This window comes from Protomyctophum bolini (genome assembly GCF_963924005.1).
Source record: "Protomyctophum bolini genome assembly, chromosome: 21".
In the NCBI taxonomy this organism is placed as follows: Eukaryota; Metazoa; Chordata; class Actinopteri; order Myctophiformes; family Myctophidae; genus Protomyctophum; species Protomyctophum bolini.
Genome location: NC_137882.1, coordinates 22,040,586 through 22,058,836, shown reverse-complemented (window position 1 = coordinate 22,058,836; position 18,251 = coordinate 22,040,586). Strand labels below are relative to the sequence as shown.

The 18,251-nt window shown below is 45.1% G+C and overlaps 1 protein-coding gene across 1 annotated transcript in view; it reads left to right on the top strand.

The window, feature by feature from the left end:
- Nucleotides 1-302: 302 nt before the first annotated feature.
- The window catches only part of LOC308336417 (uncharacterized protein), a gene marked incomplete at its 3' end in the record, with an annotated part of 688,546 nt that continues 670,597 nt past the window's right edge, over nt 303-18,251 (top strand). The window contains exons 1-3 of the mRNA XM_080793780.1: nt 303-577; nt 10,172-10,553; nt 17,357-17,651. Coding sequence (XP_080649906.1) covers nt 10,332-10,553; nt 17,357-17,651 — 517 coding nt within the window. The 5' untranslated portion in view covers nt 303-577; nt 10,172-10,331. The remainder of the gene's footprint in view (nt 578-10,171; nt 10,554-17,356; nt 17,652-18,251) is intronic.

Here is an 18,251-nt window from a genome sequence, read left to right as displayed (position 1 = left end):
GGAAAAATAGAATCACACTTTCAAGATAAATTTCCCCTGCATCTTCTCCGGCTCTTCCATCTCTTCTATTAAGTTCTTCTCGGTGGCTGCGATCACCGCGGAGCGCCACAGGCTGCAGACTGCCCCACTGACTCTAGCGAAAGGGGACGAATGGCCCTTTCGCCTGATTGGCTCCCCAAGCTACATGCCACTTGGAGGCGTGGGGGTTGGTCCTGGGGGTGTGTGAGGGGTTATGCAGACAGCTCGGGGGGAGAGAGAGAGAGAGAGAGAGAGCGGGAGAGAGAGAGAGTGTGTGTGGCAATTCTGAGAGTGAGAGCAGTGACAGGAGAGTAAAGCCAGGGAAAGGGAGATAAGGGGAAAGAAGACTGTGAAAACAGGAGGGGGAAACTTTACAAAGGGGACAGCAGGAGAGAGTGGACTTTATGGGACCTGATGCACTGCAGGCAACTCCTGTCTAAACGTCTACAAGGGAACTTTAGTCCCAGATAGGGCTAAGAGAGGGGAAGAGTGCACTTCTGCACGTGCACTTCTCAACAGGACAGAGAAGGAAAGAAAAGGGTGAAGGGAAGAGAACAAGGTAAGGCTATTATATTTTTACATGAATTGACCCGCGTCGGTGTTCAGTAAAGATTTGCGTGCAAGACAGTAGTGCTAATGAGAAGTGCCTGCAGTTATATGGCTTTCAAAATCACAAAAACAGGGGGATGGTGAATGTGATTGCCTCGGGGGGGCCGGTGTTCTGGCAGCTATACCTGAGTAACTTGGGTAGTGCAGTGAGATAAAGTGCCCAGATGAATAAGGCATGAGGTTGGCATACTCTGTCAAATCAATAGTCCTCTTACTTGCTAATTGCAAGACCGTGACAAACGCGCTCGTGTAGCCAATATGTTCCGTGGACTGGCTGTCAAAAGCACAGGTGTGGTGTGGTGTGGTGCGTTTTTTGTGTTTGCTCAGTAGACAAAGAGAACTGCTGGCGACGCGTTGGCAAAAAAGTAGTTGGACTTTGTTTTGTTACACTCTTTTGGGTTCTTTACACTCTCTTCTCTCTTCTGAGCTCAAAGCGTGGCACCGATCGATTCCCAGCACGTGCTGTCGATGATTCAAACAATCCATGCCGGAACGAAGACTGCTTTTAGTGGAGTTTTTTGTATTTTTGGCATTCAGATCCACATTACTCTGCCTCGAGCCAAGATTCTCATTTCTCAAGATGAGGACAGATTAAGTTTGTTGTTTTTTAATTTTTATTTCAAATTCATTGCGCATGTCTTGCAAGTTAAGGCCGGCAAATAACATAGTTTACCAGATTGTAAAAGTGTTCTGCCATGGAGGGGAGGTATGTTTTTCGTCGGTGTATAGGCACGAGGCATCTTAGAAATACTACTTGAAGCCAGCTCATCAAGAAGTATTGTAGAGTTTCCCCTGCATGCTTCACTGGTCAGTGCAGTGAACGATGACAAGAGTCGCAGCGCGGAGGGCTGGGGGAGCTGACCCGTGACTGGGAACTCTGGTCACACGAGTCAGATTCCATTTCAAACCTTTTACGTGGCGAGGATACTATACTGTAGGTCTGTGGTTCTCAAACCTTTTAGAATACTGTACTGTATGTCTGTGGTTCTCAAACCTTTTAGAATACTGTACTGTAGGTCTGTGGTTCTCAAACCTTTTAGAATACTGTACTGTATGTATGTCTGTGGTTCTCAAACCTTTTAGAATACTGTACTGTATGTCTGTGGTTCTCAAACCTTTTAGGATACTGTACTGTAGGTCTGTGGTTCTCAAACCTTTTAGAATACTGTACTGTAGGTCTGTGGTTCTCAAACCTTTTAGAATACTGTACTGTAGGTCTGTGGTTCTCAAACCTTTTAGAATACTGTACTGTAGGTCTGTGGTTCTCAAACCTTTTAGAATACTGTACTGTAGGTCTGTGGTTCTCAAACCTTTTAGAATACTGTACTGTAGGTCTGTGGTTCTCAAACCTTTTAGAATACTGTACTGTATGTCTGTGGTTCTCAAACTTTTTCATGTCAATTAAAGCCTGCCGACCCCCATTTGAAAGGGACCCCCCTGAGAGAAGAGTTGTATTATGGCTCTAGCAGTGATTCTCAAACATTTTAATTTCAAGCACCCAAATTTATATTGTAAAATCAATGTTAATTCAACTCTGAGAGTGTACAAATGGAACCAAATGGACCCGTTCCATTTGTACACTCTCTGAGTTACAGACCCATAAGGGTCCATTTGGGCTATAGGGTTGGGATCTGGAGCCATATAGGAACCGGATCCAGCATTGAGGAACCGGTTTACCACACTATACATCTGCTATGCGGTTAAGAGATATTTTATCATTTCAAGGACCACCATATACTGTAACTCTGAGAGTTACCAACCTGTAAGGGTCCATTTGGACCCCACCCCCCCCCCCCCCCCCCCGTAGGAATTGGGAAAGAGAACCATTCTTTAATTGGACCGTTAAGAGGGAATCGTTGAGGAACCAGAATAGTTCAAACCCTAAAACAACTGGCCGACATTCCAGCACAAACAGAAAGAAAGCAATGATGAGGGGACATTCCAGCACAAACAGAAAGAAAGTCAGGAACGCGTTATAGGAGAACGACAGGAGAGGGTGAATAAGGGTCCATCAGTCCAATGCTGTTTCCTCTGCTTTGTCCATAAACTGGTGCTTCAATTCCATAGAGATTATGGGGTAAATATTAACATGAATGGAGACCACTGTCCCGGGGCCTTTTTTTTTTTTTCAAATTTGCGGGGCGGTGGTGGGGGGGGGGGGGGACCTGACACTGATTGCAAACTTTTCCAGATGACGCTTATGCGTGGTGAGTGACATCATTTCCATGTGCCGCTGTCCGGGATGAGTGCCAGTTGGCGTGATTTAATTTCTCAATAAATGACAAAGCTGTGCCTTTTTTATGGCCTCTCCCTCCCTCCACCGGGCAGGGAATGAAGCGAGCATGAGGGGAGAGGGGAGAAAAGAAAGAGGACGGAGTGAGGAAAAGAGTGTCGAGGCAGCGGAGAAGAAGGAAAAGGGTGTGTGTTTGGGTGGGGACGGGGACCTGAAAATGTTTTGTGCCAGGCATCCTGGCTCTGTGAGCTTGTAGATCTGCTAATTTTGAAAACGTCAGTGGAACACTGACAATGAGCATCGGAGAACGAAACGATAACCCATTAGTGATACATTTGCATCTTTTTTTCCGTGCATTCACCATCCCAGAAGGACACGGAAGGGCAGCACGCGCACACACACACACACACACACACACACATACACACATACACACATACATACATACAGTACCCACAGCCAGGTGTGTCCCGGGCAGGTTCAAAGCACCAAAGCCTCTGTCTCTCTCTGTGTGTCCCTCTGTGTGTGTGTGTGTGTGTGTGTGTGTGTGTGTGTGTGTCTCTCTCTCTCTCTCTGTCTGTCTCTCTCGCATGCATGCTCCACATTGTAATTAGCAGGCATGCAACACTATCTCTCTCTGTTTCTAGGACAACGGCGCCACTTTTGCCCCTATTTGTACCCTAAACATAGGGACATACAGACATAGGGACATAGGGAGGGACGGACATTGCTGTTCCTTGGAGTGGCTGCACCACTCAAAAATAGATGATCTTCTACAACCTCACAACGCGTTGTAAACTTATAGATCGGCTATTCCTTTTTTTCAAATATATATTTTTTAATGCATTTAGAACACTTGTGCAATGTGACATATTATATTCTACATTTAACTTTTAGTACTTTAAGCATATTTTGATGCCGATACTTTTACACTTACGAAATTTAGCATTGAGGAGTATTTCTTCAATGTGGTATTGATACTTAAGTGAGAATATGTGAGTACTTTGTCCACCACTGAGAGAATGTTGTCCTCATATCAAGATACACGCACGCACACACACACACACACACACACACACACACACACACACACACACACACACACACGCACATGTCACACACACCTCTGTGATCTCTCTCTCTCTCTCTCTCTCTCGCTGTGAACTCGACAGCAGGATCCATCGCTGCAGGCTATAATATATGAGGGTGCAGGAGCCCTTTGCAGTCGAGAAATCACAAGACCTGGAGTTCTGTCATCTCTGGGTTGAGAAGCCACACTGTTGGAACAACACTTACCTCAGAGGTTGCAGCAAACAAAGGCAAAGGATCAATCGGAAAATTGAATTCATAACAATTATATATATATATATATATATATATATATATATATATATATATATATATATATATACACCGTAGCTGTGTTTAATTTGTATTGCCAGGCTTGAAGAGTGCAAGCTAAAAGCAGCGGTTCGGCACGTGGAAGGAAAAAACCTTCCACTCGACTTGCATAGCTAAACTTGAGTATTTTCTTTCAGCCCCACATGGTATAATAGCAGTCGCTTTTTACTTCCAGGGCTTATTGTAAGCCAGTTTTCTCATGCCACGGTCAAGAGTAGTAATTCGTGAGGTGGGAGCTATATCTATGCCACCCTTTCCCCGCGTCAAACATGCAAAGTGCCTTCGTGGTGGCCGTGCACTTCTTTATTTTTTACACCATGCAAAATCAATTGTGGTTAACAAATTGGCCATGACGTTTTTTTTGTTTGTTTTCTCTGCCAGAAAGTGGGGGGTGGTGGGGGTGGCATGGGAGAGCAAATCATCCCCTTCTTTCACGGGCCCTCCCATTTTTTTGCGAGGGGGGATTTTAGGTGGTCCAGGGGAAGGTCTTTTTAGAGTTAGGTGAATGGAGCGTACGGACATGGCTGGTGTGAAATCAGGCCTTAATAAACGACCCACACGGCACTTAGCCAACACAGAGCAGGGCTGGACCATGCTAATGCACCACACACAGCAGGGCTGGACCATGCTAATGCACCACACACAGCAGGGCTGGACCATGCTAATGCACCACACACAGCAGGGCTGGACCATGCTAATGCACCACACACAAAGTCACAACGGCAAATTTAATGTGCAACGCTATCGCCTGTACTATAGCACTCTATACAGTCATTATTCAGGGTACTAACCTTTTGGAAAGGTTGATCTGGTAAACATGATGCCGCTAAGAAAGGTCTGGCAACACATGTTTAATTAAAGGACAACTTATTTTATTTGTTTCAACCAAGGTTCATGGTTTAGGACCGGTTGATGCCTGAAGAAGGTCAGTATAGACCGAGAGCTTTGCAAATAAATTGATTGTGCACATGCAGATTTGAGTGTGCGGAGCTTCCCTTTATTTTGTCTAGGTTGTTATTAGAGAGTGGCTAAATATGTCTTTTAAGGTGATTTCTTTAGTATTTTTTACTATATAGTCCTAAGAAATCACACAAAAGCATCAAGCTTGCAGATCTGCTACTTGAATTTGAAAAGTGACAGTTTTGGGTTTGGTTTCCAGCCGACAGAGACGATAAATAGCATTTACAAAGAGGTACAGTACTTATCAAGCAACATATGGACGATGCTTTTACATACAGGTACGAATCCGCCGACTGCCACAACACGACTAGAGCCAGAGAATGTTTGTATTGTATTTTCTTTGATAGCCATCGGGGGGGGGGGGCAGCAGTTGGTCCTTTTATTTTCTTTGTTTGGTTTGTTTTCCCTCTCACCATGAGAAACGGCGCTGTTCGCCACTGTCTCTCCAACACCGCAGCGAGAGTGCGTGGTTCTGTTGTCGTCAGCTAGCTGTAGCTAGCGGAGTGGCAGGTGGACGTGGAAGATGATACGACAATATGTTCCATCATTTTGTCATACCAGCTGCTCTCGTGGCGCGCCTGCGTTCCGTTCTGTTGTGCTTGCACTTCTCGACAAACTTGCGCACATTGTCCCTGTACTTTCTTTTCTTGTTTAGTTTTTTTGTTCACACGTATACAAACTAGACACCCGAGCCATTTTCTTGCGGAATTGTCTTTACTTCGACTTCAAGGTCGTTGTCACATCACAACGTTTACAGGTGTCTTGTAAATCTCACTCTCTCTCTCTCACTCTCTCTCTCTCCCCCCCCCCCCATCCCCCCCTAACAGCAGCTGCTCCCCCCCCCCCCCCCCCCCCCCCACTTTGCTCCCTCCTTCGACAATGGGAAAAGCCACAAGATTAGCCGGAGGAGGAAGATGTGTGGAATGTTTTGCCGGCACAATTATGTCGCCATGTCAGCTCATTAGGCAGTACAAAATGGGAGCAAAATGCACGGGTGCAAGCCGTGACCCCAAGTGGGGGTGGCGGGGGAGCGGAGGGGAGGGGGGCCTGGAGCATACAAGGGGGGCATGGTGACTGAGGGATTGTGGAGGATGAAGTGGCCAGGGAGCTAATTTGACTTCATAATGACAACGGGGGGGCGGGGGGTACCACTTCAATGGGCAGAATGAAGGAGCCCAAAGGGGTCAAGTCCTATACCCGCCCACCCGTCCCAGCCTTCCCCGAGCTGGCTCTGCGGACCGACACAGCCAGACAGAACCCCCCCCTCAATACCCGCCCACCACCCTACGGCCATGCCCCGCACCCTTCTGTGCCTCGTTCAACAAATGATTCACTGAGTTAGGAGATGGAGAGTGAGTCTGCGGCAGCACAATGCACTCTCTCTCCCTTACAAACACATAATGAACTCTTAACAGTCTCTCTTTTTCTTTGTGTGTGTGTGTGTGTGTGTGTATCCCCCCCACCCCCCACCTGCCATCTTTCCAACTCCTAACAGCCTTTCTCACAAACTCTTTGAATGCTCTTCTTTCCTTTTTTTCACCATAAATCTGGGACAGTTTTTTTATCCGCAGCAGCTTGTTAATGCGAGGTTAGTTGAAGCAGATGGACCCATCCTCCTGATACATAAAAAAAACAAAGGTACAGATAGAGAAAGTCAGAAAGAGGAAGGGTGTGTGTGTGTGTGTGTGTGTGTGTGTGTGTGTGTGTGTGTGTGTGTGTGTGTGTGTGTGTGTGTGTGTGTGTGTGTGTGTGTGTGTGTGTGTGTGTGTGTGTGTGTGTGTGTGTGTGTGTGTGTGTGTGTGTGTGTGTGTGTGTGTGTGTGTGTGTGTGTGTGTGTGTGTGTGTGTGTGTGTGTGTGTGTGTGTGTGTGTGTGCGTGATTTGGAAAACATATTAACACTCCCTGTGGAGAATTGATTACCGTGACATATGGTTCACTGCAGGGACTTACACTAACCTTTGAAGCATTGCCCGGTCTCGCATGTATGTTCGTTTCATGAAAAGCCGCCTTAAAAATGTTGTGACCGTTTGTCGTCGTGTCGAAAAATAATCCAAACTGCCGATCAACAACAAAGAGCGAAGGAGGAAGTCCTCCGCTCTGCGCCGCCATTGCCCAGTTGGAATGCATTGAGCCTCAAAACAAACCCCCCGATTATAAGGAATAAAACAATTCACTACATCAATACCGACAAGGGCAATAAGGGCCTAGTCGTTTTAGCTCCTACAGTAGGCCTACCTATAGAAGAAGCTTCAATTCAAACTTGAATCACTCTCTGCGTCCTTTTTTGGGCATGTAAGTTAAAATAGTGAAAACAGCCAGTCCTGCAGAATGCGTGCTTCGTCGAAGATTTGTAATTGTGCCACTCAGGTATTCAAGCCTCTTAGAATATTTCCGTGCTCATCGCTTTTTTGGGAAGAGATCCTAGTTAATCACTGTATCTATCTTTGAAACTTGTTTCGCCAGGTCCACAGAGTCTGTGCTGAGTCTCGACTCAGCACAAGGAAAATGTTCTTATCATCATACCAATTCCAATAGCTGTCATTTTCCAAGCGTGCTTATAGTATGCAATATACATATAGCTACTGTACCTTATGATTACATAGACAGTACGTGTGCTTAATAATGCCGTAGAGCAGTGGTTCTCAAACTTTTTCATGTCAAGGACCCACAAATCGACATTTATTAGTCTGCGGACCCCCATTTGAAATGATATGCCGGGACCCTCATAAGAGAAGATTTTGACGGTTCTAGCAGTGATTCTCAACCATTTTAATTTCCATTTGTACACTCTCTGAGTTACAGACCCATAAGGGTCCATTTGGATCCTATCATTTAGGTGGGGACCCCTGGAACTCCCTCAAGGACGCCTGGGGGTCCCCGGACCCCACTTTGGGAACCGTGGCCATAGACAATGCTCTGCAAGTTCTACTATACCGAAACGATAACCTTTTCCCACCAACTGCACCGGTGGCGGAAGAAGTACTCACATTATTTTAGTAAAAGTATCATCAATACCACAACGTGCAGATACTCTGTTATACAAGTAAAAGTCTGGGTATTCAAAATGTACTTGTGAAAGTGACAGTACAAAAGTATAGGCATCAACATAATACTTGAAGTACCAAAAGTAAAGAAGTAGCCATTACACAGAATATAACCCATTTTGCAAGTTTTCAAATTAAAAAAGATCCTTTAAAAAAACCACCTGAGACGTAGTGGAGTAGACGTAAAAGTATTGGAAAATTGTAAATCATCCAGTAAAAGAAAAAATACCTATACATAGTACAGTAAATGCACTTAGTTACTTTCCACCACTGAACTGCGTACACACACACACCCGCACGCACGCGCACACACACACAGTGTTGTGCGCAGGGCTGGAGGGATCATGTTCTACATGAGTGTGTGTGTGTGAGAGCCATGCTGAGGAGGGGTGTTGACAACAGCACAGTACAAAGCCAGAACATCATCACACACACACCCCCGGGCCGTTTACAGGGTGTTCACTACACCTCTCCTCCTCTCAATACCTCGTCCTCCTCCTGGCTATATGGCTGAACAGAGTCTGTACATGAGACTGGGCAGGGGGGGGGGGGGGGGGGGGGGAGAGAGAGAGAGAGAGACTTGAGAGTGACTGAGAGTGACTGAGAGAGAGAAAAAGATATGCTCTTCATTTCAGGTGCATTTCTTTCGTATGTATGTTTGTTTTAGTGTGCAAGGTCATTAGGTAAATAAATAATGGTGCATTATTGTTGAGAGAGAGAAAGAGAGTCGAGATATACTGTATGCTCTTCATTTCAGGCGCATTTCTTTCGTATTCTGTTTTAGTGCGCAAGGTCATTATACAAGCGTAAATAATTATTTATTCCATTCACCCATTCACACAGACCCGATGGCGGAGGAAACTGTGCAAGGCTCCGACCTGCTCATCGAGAGGAGCCACTGTAAAGGAATAGTTTGCCCCCAAAGATGACTTAAAAAAATAAAAAAATCTTCATGGGGTGTGCAGTTAATAGAAAATCTGTATACTATACTCCTTCAACCCTCGCGGCCCTATTTTCGGTGTCCAAAACATGGAAAATAATCAATCTATAAGCTCACAACAAGGCCTCGCGATGCGACATGTGAGCAACTGAAAAAACTGTCTTTGAAAAAAAAATGAACACCTAGAAATATTGAAACTGTGAGAACTACATGGATTTAGAGGACATTAGAATCGGCCTCTCGAGTTTTAATGGTTATGTTGGTTGAGTTGTTGTATGGAGAAGAAAACGCAGACAAGCTGTCGTCTTTGTGTTCTCTGCCAGTCAGGCTAATGGCTTTGATTGTGTCCCTTGTTTATCGACTCTGTCCTCCACTCATCTTCACGCATGCAAGTGCACACACATGTTCGCATTACTACACTACACTTAGAGTATTCTTATTGTATTAACTACAGTATACTGGTCTAGAAACATTTCAGAAAAGCAATTTTATGAATGCCATTTGAATGCCAAGATGAAGGTCTGACGATCGAAACGTTGCTCAATAAATCTAGTGAAGACAGTGTGCGGGATTCTTCTTTTTTTACAATGGACACACCTGCCCATTGTAGGTGTGCAGAAGGACTTTTTCTTAATGAATGCCATTTTAAAACGTATATATTCTTTTAAACCATTTACCTTGTGTGGACCAGGAAAATAAAATCCTTACAATGTCTTATTTCCAGAATTCTAATATACTATACTATACTATACTAAGTATAGTAGTACACGCACGCGCGTGCACCAAGTTCATTATCACTCAACAAAGGATGCAGGGCGCGGGGACAAGATAAGTGGATGTGACATCTAGCAGCTCTCTGCAGTCTCCCAGAGGTGTCTGGGCCTAATCAGAGGGCCTTGGTATTGTGTAATAATAACCACACGTACTCATCCTTTCTTCAATTTCTTTCTTGCTTCTTCCATCCAGGGGCCGAGAGATCGACGCCAGGCACACGCATACACGCCTCGCGCGCCAGCGTAAAATCACCAGGAGACATTGAACACATCTTTGCCACTTTCGGTGGGAAAAGGAAAGGCGAAGATAAGTCAAGACTCTTAGGTGTGATTACGCTCACCGTCAGAACATCATGACTCATCGCCCTCCTCCTCCTCCTCGCCTCCCCCCGGTCACGTTGCCCGCCGTTTTCGCCGCGGCGCTGATGATCCTCCTCCTCCTGCCCCACGGCCTTCTGGGTAAGCCCACGGAGGCGGGCTCGGCGGCGCTGCAGAGGGTGAAGCGCGGCTGGGTGTGGAACCAGTTCTTTGTCCTGGAGGAGTACACCGGCGTGGAGCCGCTGTACATCGGGAAGGTACGTGGAGATGAGCGCCATGCAGCGCCAGACGTGCGAGCGTGCAACGAAAGACACACGCACACACCACCACACACACAAATAAACACAAACTTCACTGTAGCTCACGCATCCACACATAACACCATGGGTTGGTTGGTTGGTTGATTGATTGATTTAATACTAACACACAACCGTTTGCAAAAGGTACAGAGGTAAATTGATTAAGGATGACACCAAAGACCTAGAGGGCTTGTTCCCATTGTATTCAATTCATCAAGAGATTCAGAGACGTGCAATAGTATACAATATCATATCATCAATACAAGGATCTGTAAGAGTATATATTTACAGAACAAAACTGTCTTTTGGCAAGCTAGACGTTCTGACCCGGTCCAGTTGCAAATTGCAGGTGGGGTGCTCTTTTATGGCGGTTTTGCAGGAGGGTCGGGAGTCGCACTTTGTGACGGATGGCGGTAGAGCATTCAGGATCATGCGAGACTCAAGGCTTCTGATTGGTCTGTGGTGTGGGTTAATTGGGAACACCAGTTTGGCGTCCTATCAATGTGTGGCCACTGCTGTTGCACTGCTGCAACCGTCCGGCCCCTTATTATTCACTGAACTCACCCCACACAGCCCTTATCATTAGGTAGTTACGTCGTTTTGTCTATTTGCTGGGAATTTTAAAGCCTCGCACGGGAGTGAGAAAATCGCTAGAGGGCTGTGGAAGGCACTTCCACAGGGCGTCAGTAAGAGACTCGCTGTAAGCACTGGACCAGGGCTACCCACACAGCTGGCAGTTGTTTTTCTGACATGGTGGACTACTGACTCAAACTAGTGTTTACTTTCTCGAATCTCGAACTGGCGCTATTTTCTTTCAATAGTAAGAAGCATGGAGCATTGAGTCATGCACGGAGAAACCAGGCTACACGGGCACTGGTATTTTGAAAAGCAGGCAGGCCCATTGCAAGTTGCTCTGCTCTGTCCTCTTCCTCTACCATCCTGGCATAATGAGCAGGGGCTAGCTGAGTCCTAGGTGTAAGGTGGTCTAGTAGTACTAGTCTGAGTAGTTTGTTCTGAGAGGTCCATCGTTTTTGTTTTAGTGCCCTTGAGGTGCTATAGAGCATACCATCCATGTGGCGCATACATAGTCAAAATGACCTATAGACAAGCACGCACGCACACAGACACACATGCACGCACGCAGACAGACACGCAAGCAAAGGGCACAAACTGAAGAACATTAGATTCAGTATGGATTTTCCTTTTTTTCTTGGCCCACTCGCTGGAACTTAGGCACCTTTGACCTCACGATGCCCATGTGAACACAACAGCACCACAAGGTGTTGCAGACTAATTTATTTTTATTTTTTTGGATACACTGCAGTGGAACCATTCAAATTCAAGACGGATGCCGCACGTGGTGGGGGTTGGGTCGATGTTATCTGCAGTCCGGGGCTGAGTGCACGAATACAAAGGTGTGCGTGTGCGTGCGCGTGTGCACAGTGGCTCCGAGGAGCACTCACGAAGGGGCTACTTTGATCCCTCAACCGTTAAAATCACCTGAGCATTTCATCAATAATTGTAAACCTAGTCATTGATTTGCCATGAGACAACAACAAGAACAAACAAAAAAACTAGTATCTAAAATAAGGTTTGGTGTCTATTGTAGAAGAGGCATTTATTCATATATCATATCATACTGTATATCATGTTCAGTTATTATCCAGTGCTTTAAAATTATTAAGTATAATTATGTCTTGGTTGGAATAAAACATGAAAAACTATTTTTTTCTTACCATAAAAGGAATTGGTTTTAGCTTTAAGCCTCGAGAGTCGATTTCCCCAATCACAGAATGCGACAGAAAGGCTTTAAAACCAGACCGAATACTTGATTTGAATTTGGTTGCACAGTATGTCTCGTTTGTTTCACGCTGATCTTAAACGGATGCTGTGGAAATCCCTTTCCTCCCGCGGTCTTTTCCCCCGAAGGGGGAAACGCTGTAGGATAGCAGCACGTTTGACTGCAAACCCACCTAATTAACGTTATGGAATACAGCCGCTGAAGGGAATAACGAGCCGGCAGTGAATGTGTGGCTCTGACTGTACCGAGGAGTAACAAGTCCTTGGAGAGTCTGTCTCCTAGAAAAACCTGTAGCGTTGAAACAAGAAAGAAAAGAAAAGTACTACATCTGTGGTAGGCTATATAATCAAATGTGCCAGCCCCCCCACCCGTGACTTCCCTTTTTGCCCATTTAGTATATGCCTCTGTCAGCGGAGCGCCTATTTTCAGTCCCCGGCTGCACCTCTCTGTTCAGTCCGGACTCGGAGGCTGAATCAAATGAATGGCTCTGACAGGGCCAGGCTATTACTTAGACAATCTCTCAGGACAAGAAAGGCATTCTTGGGAATATGACATGGTGGCATGCACACAGTAAAGGATGTCTTAACTCCCCTCCTCCCTTTTTTCTGTTTCTGATCTCCTCACCTCAACCGTACCTCTGTCAATGACAAGAGGCACAAAGAAGACTTTTCATTTTGAGTCCAGGCCCAAGCATCTGAGTCAGTGGAGTAGGTGGGGGGTGGGGGCCATTTCAGTAGTGGAAAGTAACTAAGTAGCATTTACTTAAGTAGGCTACTGTACTTTTGAGTTATTTGCACTTTACTGGAATATTTCCAATTTTAATATACTTTTACTTCTACGCCACTACATCTCGGATCCAAATTTGTACTTTTACTTCACTAGATTTATTTGAAAACTTTAGTTACTAGTTGGTAGTAGATTTTGATTATTATTGCAAAACATGCATTAACTATAGCCTACTTCAGTCCTGTATACATTTCTGCCATTTGAAAATAGCCGATCTACGATCTGCACTGTGAGCTTGTAGATCTGCTCTTTTCAAAAGATTTGTATACATTTGAAAACTTGAAATGGGACATTCTGCATGATGACATGATTTCCAGACTTTTACTTGTAACAGTAGTATTTCTATATTGCAGTATTGAAACTTTTGGAAGTACTTTTTCCGCCACTGGGGGGGATGTCAGTGGGAAAGCAGGTAATTGACTGTCTAGCGCGCTCTCCTTTCATGGATGTGGCAGAAGGAACAGAAGGATCATCCGGGGACGAAGGGAATAAGGGGAGGTGGAGACTCACAGAAGGGCTCAGTCTCTCTGTATCGCCCAGTAGACACATGAGGGGCTGCTGAGGCTCACAATGGACTGTTGATTATAATATCTATGTGGAGCTGGAACACAGAGAGAGAGAGAGAGACAGAGAGATGGTAATAATAAGATAATCAATCATTATCACCCTCTCTATATGTGATTGATTGTACATATCCAACTTCTGCTATTTGTCTTCTTTTCCTTTTGTGTTTCTCATTTTCAAAGTTTTTTAAGTGATATCTTTTGGTACCAGGGGTTCCCAAAGTTGGGAAATGATATGTATTTGGTCGCGAACGCCCTGAAAATGATTTGTACCAGCGACCCCCGAAATTATATATTCATGGTCGCGGACGGCCGGACGCCCATCTGAAAATGTTTTGTACCAGGCACCCCCAGAAGAGAAGATTTGTGTTAAACACAGCCGCGTAACTAGACGCAGGCTGGTTACGCCTGTGAAAACAAGCCCAAACTGACTGTTTTGGCTTATAAACAGCACAGCGGGGCACTGTACACAGCAGTTGTGATGGTACCTGTGGCGATTGTGAACAGAGCATTGCATCTGCCTTGCCTCTGGGCCCCAATGCAGTTGCGTGTTCTTCTTTGCAGTGGTGGCATACATTACACGCAGACACTGCATTTTAAGCTCAGAATCCTGAGTGACGACAGCATAGCCCACAGACCTCAGAGCTGTAAAGATGTTAAGTACTGTGTTTAGTTGTCAGCCCGGGTTGTGCGGCATGTTTAAGTCGCATGATGTTGACAGGCCCTCGCTGCACGGCCGCCTCCCATTGATTATATAAGTATGCAGATCTTGCAGAGAAAAACACTCATCAACAGGGCTGGCATCTGCACTGGCAGACCCACAAAAGCTTCCCGACAGCACCCAGGGGGTGCCCGTGGAAACGGATCAGACTTATTAGTGAAGCTGCACACTACTGTGGACACTATATACACTTGAGCCCTGTACGGCATTGTCTTGCAATGAATAGTGGAAATTGCCAGTCTTACAAGCTCTACAATGCATCTGTAATTTTGTAATTTTCGGGGCATGAATGTCCTATGATTGAGTGATTAATTTGAAGATGGGATCGAAGGTTACAATTTCAGATACTCAACAAAATACACTAGTGTTCAAAACTGTTAAAAACAAACCTATTTAAAAAATAATTAAGAAAGGAAAAGCATCAGCTGGGGATGGGTAATCAAGGCCTCACGGGCATAATGTGGTTTGAAAGGCAAAAGATGTTTTGAGGGGCAAAACTGAGGGGCTACGGTGGCCATGGCCTTGGCCTCTGTTTGTTTTTACGGCATTGGCTTTTGTTTTTAGGGACAATAGGGACAGGTTTAAAGAGTTTTGAGTTACATGTGCATGTAACTTAAACATGTAACTTACATGTAACTTAACACGTCACTGCTCTGTCATGTCATCACTGATTTAGAGGCCCCTGTGGATGATGTAACCACTTAACCCCTCCAAACTTAGTAAACCAGAACTGGCTCTGTACTTCTTCCTTTCTCGTCGCCATAAATTGACCTAACATGTGAGCTTGCAGATCTGCTATTTTTGCCTTATGTCCCAGCCATTTGATGAGGTCTGGCCATATAAGGAACGTGTCTTGAGTGTACAGGGTTTGACGAGGTGAGAACAGTCAGAACAGTCCATATATGGAGATCTAAGGGTGGCAGCGGGGGCAATGTCTTGAGTGTACAGCGTTTGATGAGGGCCTCGAGAACTCTACTAATAACTTTGGGGTTGGCCCATCTAGAATTTGAATGGACAGGTATCAGTCAAAAGGGAGACATTGAAGGAAGGACGGGTGGGGAGGGATCAACATATGGAATATCAGAACAGGTCACATCCATATGGATATGCAGATCTAGGTGATGATCCAGTCTTCTCCGTCTATGGATACAGAACATGCCTATATGACTGCGCCTGGAAAAACCTCTCCATAGTGTTTTTTTTTATATTATAATGACCGGTATAATGATTCTTGCCACTGTGTCTGATTGTCTTTAATGCTTTGCAGCAATCACTTCAATATGGAAAGTGAAGTACAGACAGAGATGATTGATCAGAGATGAGGAGCCATTATCGGCACTTTTTCAGTCTTTTCAAGACATTCAGATTGTTCTACCATATGGACCAGCTCCACTACTAATTAAGACAGGTGTGCGCATCCTCCTGCACAAAAGTACAGAGTACAGAAATATTAACAATAATACGCTTTAAGTAATTTTGTCATTTTTCCATCTCGGCTTTCCAATACTAAATGCATGCTAGTCCAGTATAGACACCATGAATAAAAGAAGACTGTCCTTAAAGCTTTTTTATTTTTTAAGAGAGAGAGAGAGTGACCTTCAGCCTTTTTTTTCAAGCAAAGTGAAGTGGTTTTTGAAAAAGGCATGTTGCGGTTTCCTCAACTCTTTGTACTTTATTTTGCAAACATTCACAAGCCTGCATGTTGATGACAAGTGACTTTTGTGCCCTGGCAAGTGAATGGGAAATGTACAGTAGGCCTACTTGGGATGTCAAGCCCTGCTTATATTATAATAAAGTGATTCCCTGGCCTGATTACAGAAAAAAATAACTACTATACTTATTTCAACTTTCAGCTACAACAAAAAATAATTATATACTGTACGTGCAGATCTGCATAATACACCTAAAGGCTGGACAAACACCATAAACAGTAGTTGTACAACTACAAGGAAAATTCAAGCCTCGCAGTTACTAGTTGTTAGTAGCTAGAAGTTTGTATAATAATTATGTTCTGTTAGTAGGCTAGCCTGAAGAAAGTGAACCGGGGACCGGCTGCAGACTCAGATTTTGGATTTTAGGAGACTCGACAGACACGGTACATTGACTGTATTAGATCCATAGCCATAGCTGTCACAATAAATGTGATGAGGTCAGCACAATTTGGGCAAGTGGATATTGCCGAATTTAGGCCAAGGAGTGTTTTTCGTGCAAAACGAATGCTTGGAATGGATTCAGAATCATGACAATCCCCTAGTTTAACATGTGACATGTCCCACTCTTGACATGCAGTCAAATCAGAGCTGTGAGCACAGATGAGAAAGGAATGGTTTGCAGAACCGTTAATGCAATACGATGGAGGAAACAGACAACCTAAAAGTAACCAGTACTCTTCTTCAGCCTTCCTAGAAATGTGGTCCGTCTCCGTCTGTTCATCTCTCGTTTTATTTTATTTATTTCTTGTTTTATAAAAAATGTTCTCTTCAAATAACGCAGCATTTTTCTGACTGCGACATGAGGGTACAGCCTGTTTTGCGGTTTCCTCCCTGCAGTGATAGTCTGTGACTGAAGTGATGGCGGTGCTGCTGCTAGTCTCACAATATTCACATTTTCAGTTCCATTCCACATCAAGGAGATTTGTAAATCCCCCCTTTTTAGTCTGGCTTTCAACACAGCTTGGAGTTATTGTTTGCCGTTTGCTGGTTTAGTTCTGTTTTGCTTGGCTTGTTTATATTATTGCGTTACTATTGCGTGTCTTTCTGCCCAGCACAATTATATAGTGGCTGATAGAGGGAAAGAATGCTACATATATAAATATACATATCATTTTTTATTTAGGCTTAAATGTTGTCTATACTACCTTTTAAGCAAAAGTGCTTTTTTGCCCCCACAGCTCCACTCCGACATGGACAAGGGCGACGGCTCCATCCGCTACATCCTGAACGGCGACGGCGCCGGCACCACGTTCACCATCGACGACGGCACGGGCGACATCCACGCCATCCAGCGGCTGGACCGCGAGGTCAAGGCCCAGTACGTGCTGCGCGCGCAGGCCCGCAGCCGCCTCACCGACCGGCCGCTGGAGCCCGAGTCGGAGTTCATCGTCAAGATCCAGGACATCAACGACAACGAGCCGCGCTTCCCCGACGGCCCGTACCGCGCCAGCGTGCCAGAGATGTCCCCCATAGGTAATTAGAGAATCGCACACGTGTTATAGTGAGGGTCGCCTTTGTATGACGAATGCCCTACTCGATCATGCTACGGCGTCACACAAAAGCACCGAAAGTAGCAGATCTTTACAAGCTCAAAACGCATCTTGAGCTTGTCAATCTGCTAACTATTGCTGACTTTGAATTTGAATCCTGACAAGTAACACGTTTTGGACATGCGAGGTTTCCACCCGACAGAGACGATGCGCAAACAAACATAGCCGCGCAGGCCAAACAAAAGACAGACAGATAGATAAACAGACAAATAAGGATTGGCAGGATATCCACAGGGGCAGATACAATTACAAAATTGCAATATGTGCCATGGTAATAGTCCGAGCAGGACACGGGAGTCATGCACGCCCCCAGCTGTAATCAGCCGTCGTGTCACGTGTGTGTGTGTGTGTGTGTGTGTGTGTGCGTGCGTGCGTGAGTGTGTGTGTACGTGTGTGTGCGTGACGCTCCATCCTTCGCTGGATCTCTGCCACCCCAGGCTCCACCTCTCTAGTGCTCGCATTGTTCTATAAAGTTATAAACTGAAATTCTACGTTCGGCACGCCTCTGACGTTAAACTGAATT